The sequence below is a fragment of the Barbus barbus genome (assembly GCF_936440315.1).
Source record: "Barbus barbus genome assembly, chromosome: 31".
Lineage (NCBI taxonomy): Eukaryota > Metazoa > Chordata > Actinopteri > Cypriniformes > Cyprinidae > Barbus > Barbus barbus.
In genome coordinates, this window is record NC_136759.1 from 3,891,807 (window position 1) to 3,913,571 (window position 21,765).

At 38.7% G+C, this 21,765-nt stretch overlaps 1 protein-coding gene and 1 pseudogene across 2 annotated transcripts in view; one reads left to right on the plus strand and one right to left on the minus strand.

The window, feature by feature from the left end:
• LOC306851601 (ephrin type-A receptor 4-like) overlaps positions 1-6,712 on the plus strand; it is a 39,239-nt gene extending 32,527 nt beyond the window's left edge. The window contains exons 12-17 of the mRNA XM_079387984.1: positions 1,748-1,809; positions 2,581-2,790; positions 3,420-3,569; positions 3,781-3,974; positions 5,169-5,330; positions 5,420-6,712. Of these exons, the coding sequence (XP_079244110.1) occupies positions 1,748-1,809; positions 2,581-2,790; positions 3,420-3,569; positions 3,781-3,974; positions 5,169-5,330; positions 5,420-5,534 (893 nt within the window). The 3' untranslated portion in view covers positions 5,535-6,712. The remainder of the gene's footprint in view (positions 1-1,747; positions 1,810-2,580; positions 2,791-3,419; positions 3,570-3,780; positions 3,975-5,168; positions 5,331-5,419) is intronic.
• Positions 6,713-6,870: 158 nt separating this feature from the next.
• On the minus strand, positions 6,871-20,177 carry LOC306851243 (protein NLRC3-like; annotated as a pseudogene). Its single transcript has 9 exons — positions 20,125-20,177; positions 18,877-19,090; positions 17,493-17,680; positions 14,915-15,025; positions 12,166-13,905; positions 11,684-12,091; positions 8,552-8,725; positions 7,144-7,317; positions 6,871-7,054 (listed from the first exon to the last, which is right to left on the minus strand). The product of its transcript is annotated as a protein NLRC3-like (transcript).
• Between the last annotated feature and the right edge of the window lie 1,588 nt (positions 20,178-21,765).

The following is a 21,765-nucleotide window of genomic DNA, read 5'->3' on the forward strand; positions in this document are numbered from 1 at the left end:
TCATTGTCATTTATTTTTTTAAATATTTAATTATATATATTTAATATTTCAAACATTATATATATATATTTATATATATATATTATTTAACACACACACACACACACACATATATATATATATATAGTCATATACATTTGATATATACATTTGATATATATTAAATTAATAATTGTTATTTATTTTCATATTTAATTATGTGTATATTTTATATTTCAAATATGTTATTGAAATATAAAATTTTATAAATATATATTCTAGTAAAGTATATAATAGTATTTTATTATAATATTTTACATATATATATATATAACATCAATATATCATTTGTAACATTTAAATATATTAATTTATATAAAGTTTGGTATAATAATATTTATTATTATATCTGTATATAATATATAGATACATCTTTATAAGTTTGTATTTAATTTATTTTTAAATAAGTTGTATATAATACTTTTTACACATTTATAAATATGTTTGTATATTTAGTTTTTTTTTTACTGATTTATTGAACATTTCATTAAAAAATATATATATAATAGTTAAAATAAAATGATTAAAATAGTTAATTTTATATTTGTTTTTATATGCATGTTATTTAAATAAAGTTAGCTGTATATGCTAAAAGTAAGTTTTGAGCAGCAGGTGACATCAGAACATTGATTTATAATCTCTTAGGATATTCAAATGGTGGGAGAAATTTCTAACAGTTGGATATCAGCCAGCACTGTCAATGTTTAATTTAATTTTAGCTCATAAACGTCCCCATGAAACCATAAAGCCATCTTAAGTCTCCTGCTTTGTGTTACAGCAGAGCTAATGGAGTTGAATGCTTCATTTGCATAATGTAAATGAGTATGAAGTGAATCTAAATATGTAAATAAGGTGGTGTGGGATAGCGGGGCCTCTCAGTGCCTCTCATTAATGATTCAACAGCATTTCTTTGTGATTATTTGACTTTTTATGACTTGTGGTAGTTATATTATGAATTCTATTTTAGTTTTACTGTTTTTCTTTTATTATAAATAGTATATTGTGTTATATGGATTTTGATGGAGATTATAACCATTGTCTTGCAGAGTTCATTGTCAAACGTACACATGCATGTCGGCACAGCCGTACACGCAAAGTCAGTAAACGCTTCATTAGCATTGTAATAGGGTGGGCGGAGAGGGGCGGGGCTGGGAAACTCAGACAGTGAGGGGGCGGGGTCAGAGGTCACCTGCTCCTCAGGCCCTCTGGCGGAGCTGTCAGTCAAACTCGCCTCAAGGTCATCAGAAAGGCCAGCCCAACAAAGATGGCCGACAATGTGTCTGGTCGAGCTTTATTTACCGCACTTCCTCTTAAAGGAAAGGAGCATTGGCTAAGTGTCAATCAGCCGGCCTGTGACTGCATATGTTGATTCTCTTTGAATAACTGATATTCATGTTCTGTGCTTGGTGTTTACATCTGGTTGACATTGACTTTTATGCAATACACAAAAAGTTTCAGTAAACGGTGTCGCATACGCCCTGTGCTTCTCTGGCATTCAAATACTGTCAGTGGGAAAGTTTCACTGCTTATTAAATAGATTTACATGTATTAAATTAATAGACAGCTATATTCAAAGTGATTCATCCTTAGGAGGGAGTAACATAAGAACTGCTATAATACAAAACTCCATTATCATTCAGACTAGATTTGTTATATTTTCTTACAGAAATTTAATTGTTCTCTTTTTTTCTCTATTTTGTGATTGCAGGCAAACCAGTTATGATTATTACAGAGTACATGGAGAACGGCTCACTGGACATGTTTCTCAGAGTAAGATTGTGTTTGAGTGTCTCTACAGTGTCTTTCTTTAAATCTGTTTTAAATGCTACATTCATTTGTGAATTTCAGATAGTAAAACATCCATATTAACAAAAATCCACTGACAGATATTTTCAAAGTGGTAGTGAATTTCATGCAATTTCAAACAACACACACACACACACACACACACACACACATATAGTAAGTATTCTAAATGCATATCTATATATAAAACAAATGTTATAATTTGTTACATTTTTTAAGAATAATCATATAACCTATTTTGCTATATTCCTGGAAATATTGTATCACTCAAAGTCATGCCAATAAAGCTATTTTGAATTTAGTTACAATTAAGGTTGCAAAGGGCTGTAAAATTTCCAGTAAATTTCCAGAAACTTTCTAAAAGTTTCCCAAAATTCTGGAAAGTTTCTGTAAATTTTGCAAAAGCGTTTCAATACACTACAATTCACTACTTTTGAATAACCATCAATGTAAAATAATGCATTTTGGCTGCAGAACAGTGTATTTACATCTTTAACTGACCCATGCTACCTAGTAAAAATCTGTCCCTTTGGACAAGCAACTGAAATAGTTTTGATTTTCTCACTTCCCACAGCAATTTATTTTCATTGTGAAAAAAACTGATGGTTCTTGGTAAAAGAAACAGTGAAAAGCTAAGTTTTCCTCCATCCTAAATGATTTACGAGAACAGTCACGACTAGAGTGATTCTTGTCAGGATGTCGTTATTCAGGTCTGATGTGTTCTTTGTCTTTCAGAAGAATGACGGCCGCTTCACAGTTATTCAGCTGGTGGGCATCCTGAGAGGAATCGCATCCGGAATGAAATATCTGTCTGACATGAGTTACGTTCACAGAGATCTGGCAGCACGGAACATCCTAGTGAACAGCAACCTGGTGTGCAAAGTGTCTGATTTTGGGATGTCCAGAGTGCTTGAAGACGAGCCAGAAGGAGCGTATACTACCAGGGTAAGAGTGTGATTATGTTTTTACATTTATTCACAAATTATTTGACATTCATATGATCAAATATACACTCAAGTAACTTTTGGACATATAATGTCCAGTTATTTTGTTTATAAATGTAGGAAAAACACAAGCCTCTTAACCAAAAGTTATGTTTTCAGTGTTGTTTTTGTATCATTAATACAGTATTATAGTATTTATTCATATTTTTAATTTGTTTTTAGTTAATTTTCTGTTTTCATTTTAGTGTAAACATTAGTGATTTTTGATGTGTTTGTTGTTTTTATTAGTTTTTTTGAAGTTTTCATTTTTATTATTTTTCATTTATTTCAGATTTTAGTCTATTTTCAGGTTTAGTAATACATACTTATATCCTTTGCCGGTGTCCCTGTCTTCACACGAGGAGGACTTTAAACGACGGCTGCCGCAGTATAATAACCTTTTTTATATCCATCTAACAAAATCACTGTTTGAATTCAGCTGGACCCACTTTCCTGTTTATCACAAAAAATGGCCAAGCAAGTGCAGACACTGACAAGATACGCGATACAGCATGAGACCAAACACGATTTCAGCAAGTCTCAAGACAGTAAACAAAATAAGCGTCAATAACATGAACCTGTCAATCACAGGGAGGGAAGATTCCAATCCGTTGGACAGCACCAGAAGCCATCACATACAGGAAGTTCACCTCAGCCAGTGATGTGTGGAGTTACGGCATCGTCATGTGGGAAGTGATGTCATATGGTGAACGACCATACTGGGACATGAGCAACCAGGATGTAAGTGGCACTGTACCACAAATCTAATTAATTACGTGTGCTTGTCATGCCTTCAGCGCTGGCGTTCCCATGGTACTCTTTCCAGAAATGCATGCAAAGTTTTAACGCTCGGCTTTATCATGCTATTGTGTGCCATGCCAAGTTATACAAACGGACTGAATGCCGTAGTTCAGCAAGATCAGCCTTTCATTTCCTCTCCCCTGTTTCCTAGGTGATAAAGGCAATAGAGGAAGGCTACCGGTTGCCGCCGCCCATGGAGTGTCCGCTGGCTCTGCATCAGCTCATGCTGGAGTGCTGGATGAGGGAACGAGCGGACAGACCCAAATTCAGCCAGATCGTCAACATGCTGGACAAACTCATACGCAATCCTGCCACGCTCAAGAGAACGGCGGGAGACACCAGCAGGTTAGCATGCACTCTTGCAGATACTCACATGGAGATTTCCATTCACATTTGTATTGCTATTTTGGGTATATTTTGGTACAAGTCCTAAAATATGTTTGGCATTTGTCAATGCTAATTTAAAAAAGAAAATATCCTTTGTTCCCTTATGAACATGTATTATGTTGTTCTGTTCTTCTGGACACATTTTCAGAAATGTATCATGGTTTTATAAACGGCTTAAAACTGATGTAATATTTTACCCAGGGGTGTCAAACTCAATTTCTGGAGGGCCACAGCTCTGCAGAGTTTACCTCCAAACCTAATTAAACACACCTGATCCAGCTAATCAAGTCCTACAGGCTCAATTGAAAACTATGGCTGCTTCGGAGGCAGCATTCCAAGGCAGGAAGGCATCAAGGCATGTCCGAATCCAAAGTTAGCTTCACTTCCTGTCTCATGAGATACCTTCATCTGATCGATTTTTGAAGGCAGCATAGATGTATCCTTCGCTGCCTTTGATTTCCCACAATCCTGTGCGTTCCATTCCGTGACGGTTGAGCTAAAAAATAACAATGGCGTCTGAAAGTTGCGTTTGGTGGTTAGTTGTGTGTAAATGTATATTTTTGATTAACTTTTTGCACTTTTAATGTTATTTCTAGTGAGAAATTAGTATTATAGTAATTAAATATTTGTTTAGTTATCACCAAAACTCGTTCTATTTTGTTGTAGATCATTAAACCGCTACACTGCCTCAGAAGCCTGTCCGAAATCAGTTTCGTGAGGTGCCTTCGTGCAAAAATGCTGCCTGCAAAGTCTTTGCCTCATAAGGTAGTGAGGCAGCAAGTCAGCTGCCTAAGTTTTCGGATGCAGCCTACATGGTTTGTGTGTTGAAGCAGGGTTGGAGCTAAACTGAGTTTGACACCCCTGCTTTAACCCTATAGTTTGCAAAATTTCAAAATGCTTATTTCATCTGCCATCGTGTTGCAGCTTTTCCAGAATGCATTTTAGTTGATTTAAAAAAAAATAAAAAATTACTAATTTTATTCAGCAAGGATGCATTAATTTGATCAATTGTGACAGTAAAGACATTTATAATATTAGAAAAGAGTTTTTGGCACACACACACACACACACACACACACACAGTACACAAACAATTCTGACAAGTTAATTTTCTCAGGATTAAAATGTATTCTCTGATGTTTTCATCCTCAGGCCCCACCCCTCCATGCTTCACCACGCCCCCTCTGAAGGCTCCGCCCCCTCTTTGGGTTCTGTGGACGAATGGCTGAAAATCATTGGACTTGAGCAATACAGAGAAAACTTCAGCACAGCAGGGTTCTGCAGCTTTGAGAGCGTTTTACACATGAGTCACGAGTGAGCATCACTTTAACATTACACACTCAGTTACACATCCTGATGAGCTTGAAGATGACTTTAGCTGACCAAAACTCCCTCTTTTACAGGGATCTAGCCAAGATGGGAATCTCATGCAGTGCACATCAGAGGAAGATCCTGAGCAGCGTGCAGGAGTTATTGTCTGGAATGCATCACAGACAAGACACAAAGGTTCCTGTCTGATCTGTGACGAGGAAAAAAAACAATGCATCATGTTGGTTAACATGGATTACAAGAGGGACGGAATATTTCACATCACTCTTGCACTTTAATGTGAACGGAATGAAGATCAGAATGAATGAGCTAAACTGCACTTTTCTGGGCCGCTTTGTGCTTCTATAAGGAATTTTCTTCAAGTCTAAGGATTTTAAATTGGCATTTTGCCGACAATTAAAATGACTCTCAGGATGAGATGTTTTGGCAGAGGCAGTATTTTTTGACAGGAGAAAATCTGAGAAGTGTCCTCCTTCTGTAAGTGGAAAGAACTGTTTCAACTAAGTGCAAACAGAGTACGACACTTTTCACCTCAGGATCTTTTCAGAATGGCCGCTCGTCATCAGCAGGAAGGAATCGGATTTGAACATTATATTCAAACAGATCTTTTGCCTCGGGAGATTCGGGAGAAAAACAGACCTTTTGGACGGTGTGTGTTTGTTTTATGAAGGCCAGATGGGAGTTTCAGAGGCATTGCTGAATGGAAAATTATATTGCTTTATTTGTTGAAAAAAATTAATAAAATAAAGGGAATGAGGAGATAGATCCAGATAAGATTTAGGCTTAAGTTACTCATGTTCTTTGTATCCAATCTTTGCATTTTTAAGTAGCAAAGTAAAGGACTTATGGTCTTTCCTATTTTCTTTGTAAATCTTGTTTCTTTCTCTCCTTTCATTTATTTCCACGTCTAAATAAATCCTACGCAAACAGCTAAATCTGTGTATAATTTGATCAAATGTTTAAAACTGCTGAACTGATTCACTGCGAGAATTTCATAAGTCACAGATATATTTTTTGAAACTTTTGTTCAACTGTACATAATCTAGGATTTTGTATGTACATACTTTTTAATAGTTTTTCTTCATGATGTACATAATACCAGGCAGACGTTTCCGTCTACAGCTTCTGAGTTCCCTCACCTTCTTCCTTTTTTCTTCCCATGTGTTAACAGAATGTATTTAATTATACAGCAAGCATAATATTCATGTTGGCAGTAAATTTAACATCGTAAAGCAGCAGTACATGTAAGGTTGAGGAGTCTTAATTTCACAGTTTCTGTATTTTCACCTTTAGGTGCACCTAACTTATGAGCTTTATTTATGATCTTTTGTATGTAGTTCATAAAATAAAATTTTGAAGAAATTGTTTGCAGTTGTTCTATATTAGCTACATTATCCAACGTCAACATATCTCTCCATTAGTTCAAACCCAGCGTGAAATCCTTTCCATAGGTTCGTGATGTTATGTACAGCTTGCAATGACATTAATATTAATGCATTTAATAAGTTGTCCCTCTTTTCTTTTTTTAAAGCGTTACGTAAAACGTTTGTTTGTGTGATGATTTGTCGAGTGTCATGGAGAGCACTTTCAAGTCTGACTCTTCCAGATGATTCTCAAGCAGATCAAGCTCTTTCAGGTGGGATGGATTTGATTTCAGAGCTTCAGTCAGTGCTGCTACACCTTCATGTGTTACGTTACAGTTGGACAACCTGAAGAGATCAGAGTGGATTTTCAGAAAGTGGAAAATCTAACAAATAATGGTATAAATTTATTTTTGTTTTGTGGAATTTTTTTTTACCTCAGCTTCTCTAGTTTACAGTGAGGACTTTGTAGTCCGAGACAGAGCTTCTTCACCCCTGAGTCTTGTAGATCATTAGTGCTCAGATCCAGATCTGTCAGACTGGAGGTCTTTAAGCTGAGAGCTGAAGCCAAAGTGGTGCAACTTTTCTCAGTGATTCCACATTTGTCCAATCTGAGACAGAAATTATTTGTAACACATGCTTCATTTACCAACTTTATCAAAACTATACATCTATACCTTACCTCAGTGTTTTCAGTCTACAGTTTGGATGATGAAGAACAGCAGACAGCAGCTCTGCTCCCTGATCTCCAGGTCTGTTGTTGCCCAAGTCCAGTTCTCTCAGCTGAGAGTTTGACTTCAGAGCAGAAGTAAGAGATCCAAAGCCTTCTGATTTGATTTTGCAAGTTGAAAGTCTATAACAAGTCAAAAATCAATTATACAAATGACAGTAATATCACTTTAAAGGAAAAGTTCACCAAAAAACACGTACAACCTTGATTTAAATGGAAAACTAAAAACAGTATCATAAAAATAATCCCCATTTAAACTTTGATTTTTCATAACAAACATTTAAGTCATTACTGAGTGAAAGTTAGCTGCTCTTTTTTTTTTTAGATAAAATTCTCGAAAGAGTTCACGTTTTTAACGTGTTGCGATTAGTCACGTGGCACGTTGGGCGTCAATGACATCATTTTTCCTCATAATCCTTCATCAAAAATCGAATAACTTGCTTTACTGCTGAAACAACTTCCCTTTTCGATTGACAACATCAAGACCATGTTTATTTTTTTATTATCATACAAAAACCTGTCATATTGTGATTTTTATTTATCTTTTAATGAATTCCCGATGGATAACACCAAGTTCAACCTTAGTTGTTCTCACTGAATATCCTGACTCAGTAAAAAAATAAAAATAAAATAAAGTTTTATGTTGATTCATAGTGACAAATGGAAGGGTTACAACTTGCAACAGTAGCTTTAAAGGGATAGTTCACCCAAAAATGAAAATTCTGTCATCATTTACTCACCCTCAAGTAGTTCCAGACCTGTATGAATGTCTTTGTTCTGCTGAACACAAAGGAATATATTCTGAAGAAAGTTTGTAACCAGGCTGTTTTGGGGCACCATTGACTTCCATAGTAGGAAAAAAAATACTATGGAAGTCAATGGTGCCCCAGAACTGCTCTGTTTCCCATATTCTTCAGAATATCTTCCTTTGTGTTCAGCAGAACAAAGACATTCATACAGGTCTGGAACTACTTGAGGGTGAGTAAATGATGACAGAATTTTCATTTTTGGGTGAACTATCCCTTTAAGGCAGTTCTTCTCTGCCTTGACTTTATTGCATAACAGTTTTTAAGTGAATCATTCATTCATAACTAATTAAGTTTGTTATAACTTACTTTAGTGTTTCCAAAACACAGTGAACTTTCTCCAGAGCAGCACAAAGATGTTTCACTCCAGAGTCTCCTATGTCGTTGCAGCTCAGGTCCAGCACTTTCAGATGTGAAGGGTTTAAACTCAAAGCTGAGCTCAGGAACTCACAGCCTGCTTCTGTTACTCCACAGTTCTTCAGACTGCAGAGAGAAGAGATAATGCATTTGATGCCTTACCTACATCTGCTGTACACACACACACACACACACATGTTGGTTTTTGTGGTTTATGGGGACTCTCCATAGGCGTAATGGTTTTTATACTGAGCAAACTGTGTGTGCTATTGCCCTACACCAACCCTACACCTAAACTTAGCCCTCACAGGAGACTTTGTGCATTTTTAGATTTTCAAAAAAACACCATTTAGTTTGTCTTTTAAGCCTTTTGAATTACGGGACATAGGCAGTGTCCTCATAAACCACCTTCATATTGTAATACCTCTGTCATACCCATGTCATCATACAAATTTGTGTCCTCATAAACCACATAAACATGCACACACACACACACACACACACACACATACACACGTGTGTGACAGTGCTCCAGGCTAAAAAAAATAAATAAATAATTGGGAATCATTGACTCCTAAAATGCAATATTTAGGAACCATTTTTAGGGTGCCTTCACAATTGTAGTTTGGTTCTCTTGGTTCATTTGGTCTGGACCACAAAAGAAAATGATACATTTGGTCCACTTAGCATTCACACTGGCATTGACAGTGAACTTAAAGATGCTGAACCTAAAGGCATAGTCATACGTTCACAACCCGATTGGTCGTGTTAAATGACTTTAGGGTAAATGTACCTATTAAACTCACCAAAATGTACACTGAGACATTTTTAGTGCACAAGATGTCGGTTTCAGTACAAGAAATTATGTTAAAATAAAAATATTAATCCCTCACACAATAATATTTAATTTTATTGTAAATGACAAAAGCATTTCAATTAAGATATACCATCAAATCAAACATTATTCATTTATTTATTTATTTTTTTAGGGCACTATAGTCCATTTATGTAAATGAGGATAGCAAACTAAAGTAAACTGTGACATATCCAAAAATTCTTCCTACAGTGGACTACAAGTAAAACTGGTAAAACTTTGGGACCAAAAATTAGATTTGACACTTTGACCTGACCATGTTTTGTTTTATACATTTCTATCAAAGTTATCAGACATTATCAAGATGAATTTTGTTCTGATACAGTTTAACTCTTGAGTTCTTGTAATATTTTATTACTGCAATTTTGTATGTAAACCCATGTGTTAATAAAAAGGAGTGAATGTTTCAATAAAGCTATTTAGTACTGTATTGTTTCTGTCTTTTTGCTAAATATATATTTTATATGTATCAATATATGGCTATACATGGTTCATGCATATTGCAGAATATTGAAAAATATAAGCACTATGTCAGGATCCTACCCTGACAGTCTTGTCTGTCTTGTCCCTGTTCAATGTTTCTTTGTTTGTTTTGTGTCTGAGCACATGGCTCTGTCTCTGTTTGTGTTTGCCACATGCTCCTCTTGTCCAACCTCCCTGTTTCCCCTGGTCACGCCCCCTTGTTTAGTCCTTGTCTAGTCCTCGTTTGCTTGATTGTGTTCACCTGATCCTCGTGAGCTCTGCTGCTTTATATTGTGTTCCTTTCCCTTGTGTCCTTGCTGGTTCATTTTGGTGTCTACCAGTTTCTTGGTCCTAAAGATATCCTTTGATCTAGCTCAAGTGATTTTTGATCTCTTGTCTTACTTTATATCCTCGGTTCCTTTTTTGTTTTGTCTAGTTCTTGTTTTTTGATTGTGTATTCTTATCTAGTGTTTTCTCTTGATTAGATTTTCTTTTGTCTGTCTTGTGTCGTTGTGTTGTCTTGAGTCTTGTCTTGTGTGTTATTGTGTTTTGCCCTGTCCTGTCCTTACCCAGATTCCCTGGCCTCTGACCCCTACCACCTGGAAGCAGCTCTCCACTCTCAGTCAGGTCTCTGGTTCTGTGAGTCACTACCCGGCGGCTAGACTGGTGCGACTTCTGAGATTCACTTCAAGCTACGGGGTCACTGTCTTCCTGCCTTCCTCTGGAGCTGCTGCCTCTGTGCTTGAGTCCGCTGCCACCTTGGACAGGCTCAGTGGTCATCCCTCCTGCCTGTATTTTTGTCTGCCCTGCCCCTCTGTTTGGACTGATTCACTTCTCAGTCCCCCTGCTGTTTCTATTCAACGTCTTGTCAATAAATTACCATTGTCCGCTCATTTGCATCTGGGTCCCATTTCTTGCAGATCCCTGACACACTAGAGTCCCATATATAAAAATATATTATTTCATATATCACATTATATCTTCCAATATATTCACATATATTTTTGTTTCATAAGGGGAGGCCGGTGGAGTTTAATAATAATGAGCGACACCTGCGCCACTCACCGGTCTCGAGTCCCACGGAGGAGCTCTGGAAGGATAAAAGGAGGAGCAACGACACTGCAACACGAGAGAGGACCAGGCCTGGACTTTATTTTGTGTTTTGTGTGCGACAGTCGTCCGTGAGGGCCTGCCGCTTTATTTTATTTATTAAACTTGCTTGAATGTTCGCCGGTTCCTGCCTCTTTCTTCCCATTCTACGAACTGTGTTACATTGGTGCCGAAACCCGGGAAGAAGGAGGCGGGAACATTCAGGTGTTGCTCATTATCATTAAACTCCACCGGCCTCGCTCCGCTCCCACGGCTCTCGGCCCCGCCCCACTCGTTACAGCACTTTACTTCCTCGTTGCTCCACGTTTGCCCTCTGATCCTTTTGTTTTGGATACACTGCTTGTTGCGCGTCATCAAATCATGTTTCATCTTGTCATTACATCCTGTTTTTGGTTCATGTTGCGTTCATATTTCATTCGAACCACACCAGAGTTCGTTTGGAAGCGGACCGAGACCCATCTTTTTAGCGGCCTGAGTCCGTTTGTTTGGTGAGCACCAGGGTTCGGATGGCAGCTTTCACACTTTCTCAAATGAACCGCACTAACAGAGCAATCGCACCAGAGTTCATTTTAATCAAATCAAACATGACAAGTGTGAACACACCCTTACAAATTACAAAACTAATTGATTGAACTTACTTCAGAGATTCCAGGCTGCACTCTGTGTCCTGTAGTCCAGCAGTTCTGTGATGGAAATTTAAGAGAGTTTCTACATTCGCACACTTATGGTGGCTATGTGAACCACATGTTGATGCTAAAACTTTGTTGTGCATAACTCTTTCAGCTTCCTTTACTCTAATAAGAGAAACAATTTATTAAATTGTGTAATAAAATATGGAGTAATAATATTCCAGTATTTCCTTTAAATAAATCTATGCATACAGTGCTGTTCCGTGGGGTGATCTATTTATCCCAATACAGAGTATTTCCACTCCTGAGTCCTGCAGGTTGTTGTGGCTCAGGTCCAGCTCTCTCACATTGGATAGTGATGTAAGAACCGTAGTCAGCAGTGCACAACCCTTATCTGTGAGATTACAGTCATTCAACCTGACAAAATAGGATGAGTATATATAAATATTTTGAGCATGCTTGCATTTAATACAATTTCAAAAAGTGCTCACCGGGCCTTTGTGAATAACTTGATCACAATATGCAACCATTTTATGGTGTCATCTGATCTGCCATATTTTTGAAGTTCAAACTCTTCAGACTTCTCATCAGAAGTCATTCATTTAAACACCAAAGCTCGCCAGACATCTAGGGACATTTAGTTTTCACAGCTTTGGGATTCAACAATCAGAGAATGGTCGTTAAGTTCATTTAAACAGTGGAACAGAAGGACACAATCATTTGGACAAAACTGCTTTTTTAATTCTTGCTTGAGATACTCAATAGTTTTGTCACTTTCCAGGGAGCTGTCTGACTTTGTCACCAAAAGCCCTTCTAGAAGGCTGTAATTTGACTCCAGTGAAAATCCCAAGAGAAAGCGAAGGAAAAGATCAAGATGTCCGTTCCTACTCCCTAAGGCTTTTTTGACAGCACACTTGTGTAAGCTTAACATTGTCACAGGCATTCCAGATTCATGTGCTTCAAGCACATTTCTGCTGCTGTTTGTACAGGAGAGGTGCACATATAGAGCTGCTAGATGTTCTTGAACGGTCAGATGAACAAAGCAGAAGACTTTCCCCTGATACAAGCCAAACTCCTCTCTGAAGATCTGAGTGCACAATCCTGAGTACACTGATGCTTCTGTCACATCAATGCCACACTCTCTCAGGTCCTCCTCATAGAAGATCAGGTTACCTTTTTCCAGTTGCTCATATGCCAGTTTCCCTAATTTGAAAATCATCTCTTTGTCTGTCTCCTCCTTTTTAGTGTATTTTGTGTCTTTGATGTTAATCTGTGCCGCCAGGAAGTGTGTGTACATTTGAGTGAGAGTCTTGGGAATCTCTCCACTCTCTGCTTGACTCAACATCTTCTCCAGAACAGCGGCTGAGATCCAGCAGAACACTGGGATGTGGCACATGATGTAGAGACTCCTTGATGACTTCAGGTGTGAAATGATTCTATTGGCCAGACTCTGATCGCTGATTCTCTTCCTGAAGTATTCCTCCTTCTGTGGATCATTGAAGCCTCGTACCTCTGTCACTTGATGGACACACTCAGAGGGGACGAGATCAGCTGCTGCTGGTCTGGAGGTGATCCAGATGAGAGCAGAAGGAAGCAGATTCCCCACAATGAGGTTCGTCAGCAGCACGTCCACTGATGTCTCTTTGGTTGAATCCTGTAGAGTCTCATTGCTGTGAAAGTTTAAGGGAAGACGGCACTCATCTAGACCATCAAAGATAAAAATAACAGATGAGTTTTGAATCAGATGTAAACTTGTCTCTCTCATGAAGAAGGTTTGAAGAAGGCTGACTAAACTGAGTGTTTTGTCCTTCATCAGATTGAGCTCTCTGAAAGGAAGAGGAAATATGAGCTGGACGTCCTGATTCTGTTTCCCTTCAGCCCAGTCCAGGATGAACTTCTGCACAGAGACTGTTTTTCCAATGCCAGCGACTCCCTTTGTCAGCACAGTTCTGATGGGTTTGTCTTGTCCAGGTAAAGCTCTAAAGATGTCCCTGCATTTGATTGGTATTGTTGCTCCTGCTGCAGGAAATGTTTTTTCTATCCTAGTAAACTCATGTTTATTACTGATCTCTCCAGTTTCTCCCTCTATTATGTAGAGCTCAGTGTAGATCTGGTTCAAGAGTGTTGGGTTTCCCTGCTTTCCCAATCCTTCAAAAACATACTGATGTTTCCTTTTAATGTAGGATTTTACTCTTTGTTGGATCTCTGGATCATGTGTTTGCAGCTCATGTCTAGAAAAGAAAAGCAAATAATAAAACCACAAGACTTTCTCGTTATTAAAAAACACATGTGTTCTGTACATAATCATGTGTAAACTTGAAACTGTCATAATATCCAAGCAATATTAAGTGATAGTCTTCATTATTTGAAAAGAAAGCACATGTGTCAGTGGGTTTTGTTACAACATTTATTTCAAGATATACTGACAATTACAAAGGTGATGAATGCTGTAGACAATAATGAAAAAATAACCTAAATTTTAGTTTCTATAAACAATTTGAATTAACGTTTTTTCAGATGCCCTGCTGTGCATTGCTGAAACCCTGCATCTGGAGAATGACCTGCAAATCATTTATACTCATCCTTTTTCACTGTTTATGACATGGTGAGTCACTAGAATCCTCTCAGATTTAGAAAGCACAGTAAGTGAACTTTTCTACCTTAAATCAGTGCTAACAGGTGAACTGTTGTGGTGTAAAACCATACCTCTGTTGTGGTAGATTTTTTTCATCTCTTAAATTAATTGTGATTCGTGCTGAATTGATATGAGGTGCATGTGATTTCTTCATAAAAAAACAACAACATTAACTCACAGATTTATAGCAGTTTTCATCTCCATTACTTGGATGCATTTCATAAAATTGCTTTCTCAAATTATAAAATAATTCTCAATAGTGCACCAATTTGTAAATACTTAAAACAAAGCTGTGTTAAAACTTCATTCAAAAACAGATTTTCTTCTATCAAAACCAAACTTTGGTCTCATTTTCACACAAAAAATAGTTTGCTGCTTAGTGGACAATGTGTTATTGTAATTGAGTTCATGTTATGTTTGTATTCAGAGTTATTTTTTCCCTGAATGAGAATGTGGTTAAACCTGTGCTTAATAAAGACAGCTTTGTGTGGAGTTCTGCAGGGGGAAAACATGAAGAAATGATGAAGAATCAGTTTTAGTGTGTAAGGGATTGAGGAAAAACTTAATTTATCACTCTATGGCTACATAAAGGTAAATAAATTTACCTTTGGTCAAAAAGAGATTCTCCATCTTTAAACTGAATTGGCATTTTCATCGACTTGTCGCTTTTCAGGGACCAAATACTGGGATCAGGTGAATGTGATCTTTCCTCAGAACTGGGAGGGAAAAAAAACATCAATCCCACCATAATTATTTTCTAGGAATCTCAGAGCCATCAAGATTTATTAAGAAAAATGATTTGCAAGCAAATCTTTTAAATTTGTCCAGCTCCCAATAACACAAAAATCACAGATAATGCATGCAATGCCACATAAAACATAGTTATTCTGTATTTGCCTTTGATCAGATACAGATTCGCCATCTTTAGATTCGATTAGATTAGATTCAACTTTATTGTCATTGCACATGTAAGGTACAGGGCAACGAAATGCAGTTAGCATCTAACCAGAAGTGCAATAAGCAGAGGTACAGGATATACAGTGTCTACAATATGTTACATATGTACAGAATATACAGATAAGGCAGTAGTACTATGGACATAATTTACAAGTTTTTAAATACTATCAGTATGATATACAGATGGGTGATATGAACATACTATACAGATGGATTGTACAGTAAATGTATGTACACTATGAGCAAAAACTATGAAAATAATTACAAATGGATATGAATAAGCTATAAATTAAGATATATAAACACTAGTGCAATGAACATTGAAAGTGCATAGAAATAAAAATTTACAGTACATAGTACTCAGTGTAGATTGGTTGTTTTTTTGTTTTTTGTTTTTTTAATCGATTTAATGATGGGGAGGGGTGAAGAGTTTGTAGTGGTGTGTGAGGGGGGTATCATTGGGCAGAGTTTACTAGGGAAACAGCTGTAGGGAAAAAGCTGTTCCTGAGTCTGCTTGTCCTTGTTCGGAGGCTCCTAACAGTCTATGGTCAGGGTGAGAGGAGTCCTTAAGAATGCCGCGAGCTCGACGTAAACAGCGTTTTCTCTGGACGTCCTCAATGGCAGGGAGTGGTGTCCCTGTGATGCGTTGGGCGGTTTTCACCACCCTCTGCAGTGCCTTGCGGTCAGCAGCTGAGCAGTTCCCATACCAGACTGTGATGCAGTTGGTCAGGATGCTTTCAATTGCACACCGGTAGAAGTTCCGCTGGATGATTGGAGACAGGTGGTTCTTCTTCAGTGTCCTAAGGAAGAAGAGGCGTTGGTGAGCCTTCTTGACTAGGCTGGATGTGTTGGTGGTCCAGGTCAGGTCCTCCGAGATGTGGGTTCCCAGGAACTTGAAGCTGGAGACACGTTCAACAACCATCCCGTTAATGTGGATGGGGTCATGCGTTCCACTTTTCTTCTTCCGGAAGTCCACAATAAGTTCCTTTGTCTTGCTGGTGTTGAGGAGCAGGCTATTGTCAGCACACCATGCAGCCAGGTGCTGTACCTCCTCCCTGTAGGCAGTCTCATCGTTGTCTCTGATGAGGCCAATCACTGTGGTGTCGTCAGCAAACTTGATGATGGAGTTGGATCCATGCACAGGCCTGCAGTCATGGGAGTAGAGAAATGGGCTCAGCACACAGCCCTGTGGTACACCGGTGTTGAGTGTGATGGTGGTGGAGCAGGTGTGGCCTGACCTAACATGCTGAGGTCTGTTGGTCAGAAAGTCCATAATCCAGCTGCAAAGGGAGGTGTTAACACCCAAGTCTCCAAGTTTAGTGGTCAGTTTGGAGGGAATGACGGTGTTGAATGCTGAGCTGAAATCAACAAATAATATCCGTGCATATGTGTTGTTGTTTTCCAGGTGTGTGAGTACCGAATGCAGTACTGTGCCTACTGCATCCTCAGTGCTTCTATTGCTTCTATAGGCAAATTGGTGTGGGTCCAGTGTGGGTGGGAGGCAGTTCTTGAGGTGTGCCAGGACCAGTCGCTCAAAGCACTTCATAACAATGGGTGTGAGTGCTACGGGGCGGTAGTCATTCAGGCACGTTGGGGAGGAGTGTTTCGGCACTGGCACAATGGATGTCGACTTAAAGCATGTTGGCACCATTGCTTGGGTGAGTGACAGGTTGAAAATGTCTGTGAAGACCCCTGCGAGCTGCTCTGCACATGTCCTGAGCACACGTCCAGGAATGCCGTCGGGGCCAGCAGCCTTGTATGCGTTGATCCGGCTCAATGCTGTGCAGACATCTGTGGAGGTGAGTTTGAGGGTCTGATGGTCTCCTGAGAGTGTGATCTTGGTGGCTGTCTCCTTGTTGTTGTTGTCAAAGCGAGCATAAAAGTCATTTAGCTCGTTAAGGAAGGAGACGTCTGTGACCATTGGAGTGGAGTGGAGACAATCTTTAAACTGAATTGGCATTTTCATCGACTTGTCACTTTTCAGGGACCAAACACTGGGATCAGGTGAATGTGATCTTTCCTCAGAACTGAAAAACAACAAAATCCATCTCACTATAGTTAAGAATTAAAATTGATGTCATAAAGATTTAAGAAAATTATCATTTGCAAGCAGTATTTAAGTTTAGTTACTAAGAAACTAAAACAAAACTTTTTTTTCTTCAGGATAGCAAGAAAAGCATAGTTAATGTATGCTATGTCACATAAAACATATGATTCTGTATTTACCTTTGATCAAATGAAGATTCGCCATCTTTTAACTGAATTGGCATTTTCATTGATTTGTCCATAGACATAATAGAGAGTAGACGCAGCATCGACCGATACTCCCTACTGGGGCTGACGAGACGTGGGGCCACCATCTTGGACCGGTCACCCGCTCCACTCAGTGTAATCTGTTTGGCAGGTGTAATGAGCTGTCAACGCATTTAATTAATCATACCTCACGGAATACCGAACTGATTTTCACGCGGTTTTTTTTTTTGCTGCAATGGTCATAAATGTAGCTGTGATACATGACACATGGTTTGGCGTATTTTAATATTGATAGTGAGCTTAACAGTAATATAATGAATATCTCCGTTCCTGTGATAGTATTGGGTCTTTTAAGAGGGTCTAAAGACTTACAACATGGACTTAGTTCATTAAGCACTTCTAATGCGTTATGGTTTGTATAGTTTTATTCTATTTTCATTTGGCTGTTTATTAATTTGACATTGTTCATTACTGATATTCTCCTTAATGTAGTCTTACCATGCTGTTATTATATTTTGCTTGAATTCACATTGTTTATTATTGCTGTTTTCCCTCATTTTCATTGTTTATTTCATTATGCTATTGACTGAATTGACGTTGTTCATTTTTGCTATTCTCTTTATTAGCTATAATCTGACCAACATCTCAATCTGTTCCCTGTTAAATTTAAGTATGATATTGTTTTGTATTTATGTCACTTTGGACAAAAGCGCAACCATAACCATATGAGGTGTAGGCTATGATAGGAATTTTGCAAATCACACACTATATATATGATAGAGAAGCAGAAACAGATAGTGACGGTAAAGGTATTTTAATAAGTTGAAGAAACACTGAATATTACATTAGAGTCTACTTGGAGTATTTCATTCTCTCTGGCTCACACACACACACACACACACACACACACAAAACCCTGAAAAAGGACTGTTTTGCAGAGCTTTTTTCTCGTGCTCCCTTTCTGAAGTTCAAGAGAGGTGAGCTTGGCAATGTGGTGCAGCCTTATCTTGAGAAACACAGACACAACCAATGACAACAGGTCGAAATGATGGTTGTCAATCCCAAACTGTCCTCAATGTGTTCCCCAAGTAGAAAAACATCCTCTGTTCCAATCTCCTCCCGGACGATGTGTGTGACTGTCGACACCTTCGGAGCTTGATTTGTTGAAGATTGGCGGATCACCCTCTCTGCAGCTCTCAGCACCTTATAATAATAATAATAATAAAAATAATACATTATATTTATAATTATATAGCGCTTTACACAGTGCTCAAAGACACTTTATAGAACAGAGGAAATAAGAACAAATCAACCTTAATATACAAAGATGAAAAAAAACAAGATGATAAAATCAAACCTTCACTGTGCCTTGTGATGGAATCACTAGGCCGCCGTTATTTTTCAGGGTTAGAAGGTGGTAGCTCTTGTCAAATGAAGATGGTACAGCATCACTGACCAAGCTTACACGACACACATCACAGGACAGCTTTCGTAGAACCTGTCGGACTACAAACCCTGCTATGTAGACCAGAGCATTTTCCACCAGACCACCAAACCGAGTGGGGAGATAACTGTGGTCATACACAAGGGCTGAAATGTTGGTGAATGGAGATGGGTGCTCTTCAGCAGTTTCAGCAGAGGACATCTCCACAGCAGACAGGGACACAGTGCTATCTTGTCTCACTTCATAGCCGGGTGAACAGTAAACATAGCATTGTTAACTGGCATTAGCTTAGCATCGTTTCATTAACGTTACGGTAACATCAAAGATCCTTGCTACTTCTCAACTCTGGTAATATTCTATTCACAAAATACAACCAATAGTATAGTAATGTTAAATCTTACTTGTGAAAAGTAATCCCCCGAGCCCTGCTTTCGATGGTCCGCCGATTGGAGCAGGAATATATTACACAGTGTTCAGGCATGTTCTCTCACTTCTGCTGCTGCTACGCGATGTAATCAATTCCAGAGTATGCCCGGTCCAAGATGGCGGCCGCATTTCTCGTTTCCAGCAGCTAATGGGGCGTCTATCTCTTTAAGTCTATGGATTTGTCACTCTTCATGGATAAAACACTGAGGACAGGTGAATGTGGTCTCTCCTGCTGAATGCTGTCAGATACAACACAATCCATTTTCATAGTTCAAATCAATTCAACATCGCTTTCACTCAGATTATAATAAAAGAGCCAAGTCGTTTTTTTAAATGTAATTAGCTATGCTAGATTATAAGCAGTATGATTTAAACTCTAACCTTAAACTGAATTGGTTTGCTTTGATCTATACAATTCTGTCATGGTGTGGTGCAGGAGAAATGCACGAATATGAAGAGGAGAACGATAAACAATAATATTTAATAATCCACATAAGGGTAAACCATACCAGACATGGTTAACACACAGCTAACATAGACAAGACCAGACAAAGAAGCACTGAACTGAATACAACTTAAACGGGGAACATAAATTAGGATAATTTACAAGACACATCTGAACATAATGACACAGAGACAGAAACTAGGTCAGAGAACATGAGGGATGAAATGAAAACAAACACAAAAGTTCATGAAGTGTTACAGGTACATGTACAGATGCAATATTTCACTCACCTTTTCTCTCCATCGCAAGTGTCGTGATCATCAGTGGCTTTTTCAGCATTCATGGTGCTTATCTTTTCCTAACTTCTGAACAAATGTATTCTGTGTCTGTTGTAATCAAACAGTCTGAAGAACAGGGAATGAGGAAGAAAAACAAAGCAAACAGCTCACTGGTTCATGGTAAAGTACCTACACACTTGACTGTTTGGCAGTGCCTGACTAAATGTAAATGCACACATTTTGTGATGATAAATGAAGAAAATACATTGCAGTGAAATAGCATATTTATTTTGTGCTGTTTGTAACACTTAAACTCTCAATGACATTTTGCAAATCTTCTATAAAGCTTGCAGGTTCTGTTTTCTCAGCCTGAAAGATGAATTTTCACCAAAATACTGTAAAGTCTGATTGAGAACCACTGCTTTAAAACACTAAAGCAATCATGTGCATGTGGGGACTGCAGTAGACTATAAGTGAGTCTTGTATTTGATATTTGTTAAATGTTGTTAGCAGCATTCTATTATTTAGAAAAGTGATGTAAACAAAAAACAAAGAAACAACAACAACAACAACAAAATCCTCATTAATGTCTAGACAGATTTATATCATGTTATCATAAAAGATGATCAGTTAGACTTCAGTAATAGTATTTTAAGATATTGATAAGGGCATAGCACTTTGTGAATACGTGCCATGTGAACCTTAACTGGCTCATCTGAAGGACATCACTGGACTCTTACTGGACCCCCTGCAGTTTGCCTACAGAGCAAACAGGTCTGTGGATGATGCAGTCAACATGGGACTGCACTTCATCCTGCAGCATCTGGACAGACAAGGGACTTATGTGAGGATCCTGTTTGTGGACTTCAGCTCCGCTTTTAACACCATTATCCCGGAAACCCTTCAAAATAAACTAACTCAGCTCACCTCCGTCTGCCAGTGGATCAACAGCTTCCTGACAGACAGACAGCAGTTAGTAAAGCTTGGTAAATTCACATCCAGCACTCGAATCATCAGCACTGGAGCTCCTCAGGGCTGCGTTCTCTCCCCACTGCTCTTCTCCCTCTACACCAACGACTGCACCTCTAAAGACCCCTCTGTCAAGCTCCTGAAGTTCGCAGACGACACCACACTGATTGGCCTCATCCAGGACGGTGACGAGTCTGCTTACAGACTGGAGGTTAAGGAGCTGGCTGTCTGGTGCAGTCTCAACAACCTGGAGCTCAACACGCTCAAAACTGTGGAGATGATCGTGGACTTCAGGAGAAACCCCCCTGCTCTCCCCCCACTCACCATCATGAACAGCACTGTGACTGCAGTGGAGTCGTTCAGATTCCTGGGCACCACCATCTCTCAGGACCTGAAGTGGGACATTCACATTGACTCCATTGTCAGGAAGGCCCAGCAGAGGTTGTACTTTCTTCGCCAGCTGAGGAAGTTCAACCTGCCACAAGACTTACTGAAACAGTTCTACTCTGCCATCATTGAATCCATCCTCTGCACCTCAATAACTGTCTGGTTCAGCTCGGCTACCAAATCTGACCTCAAAAGACTACGGAGGGTAGTCCGGACTGCTGAGCGAATCATTGGTACAACCCTCCCTACTCTCCAAGAACTACTCATCCAGAGTGAGCAAAAGGGCTGGTAAAATCA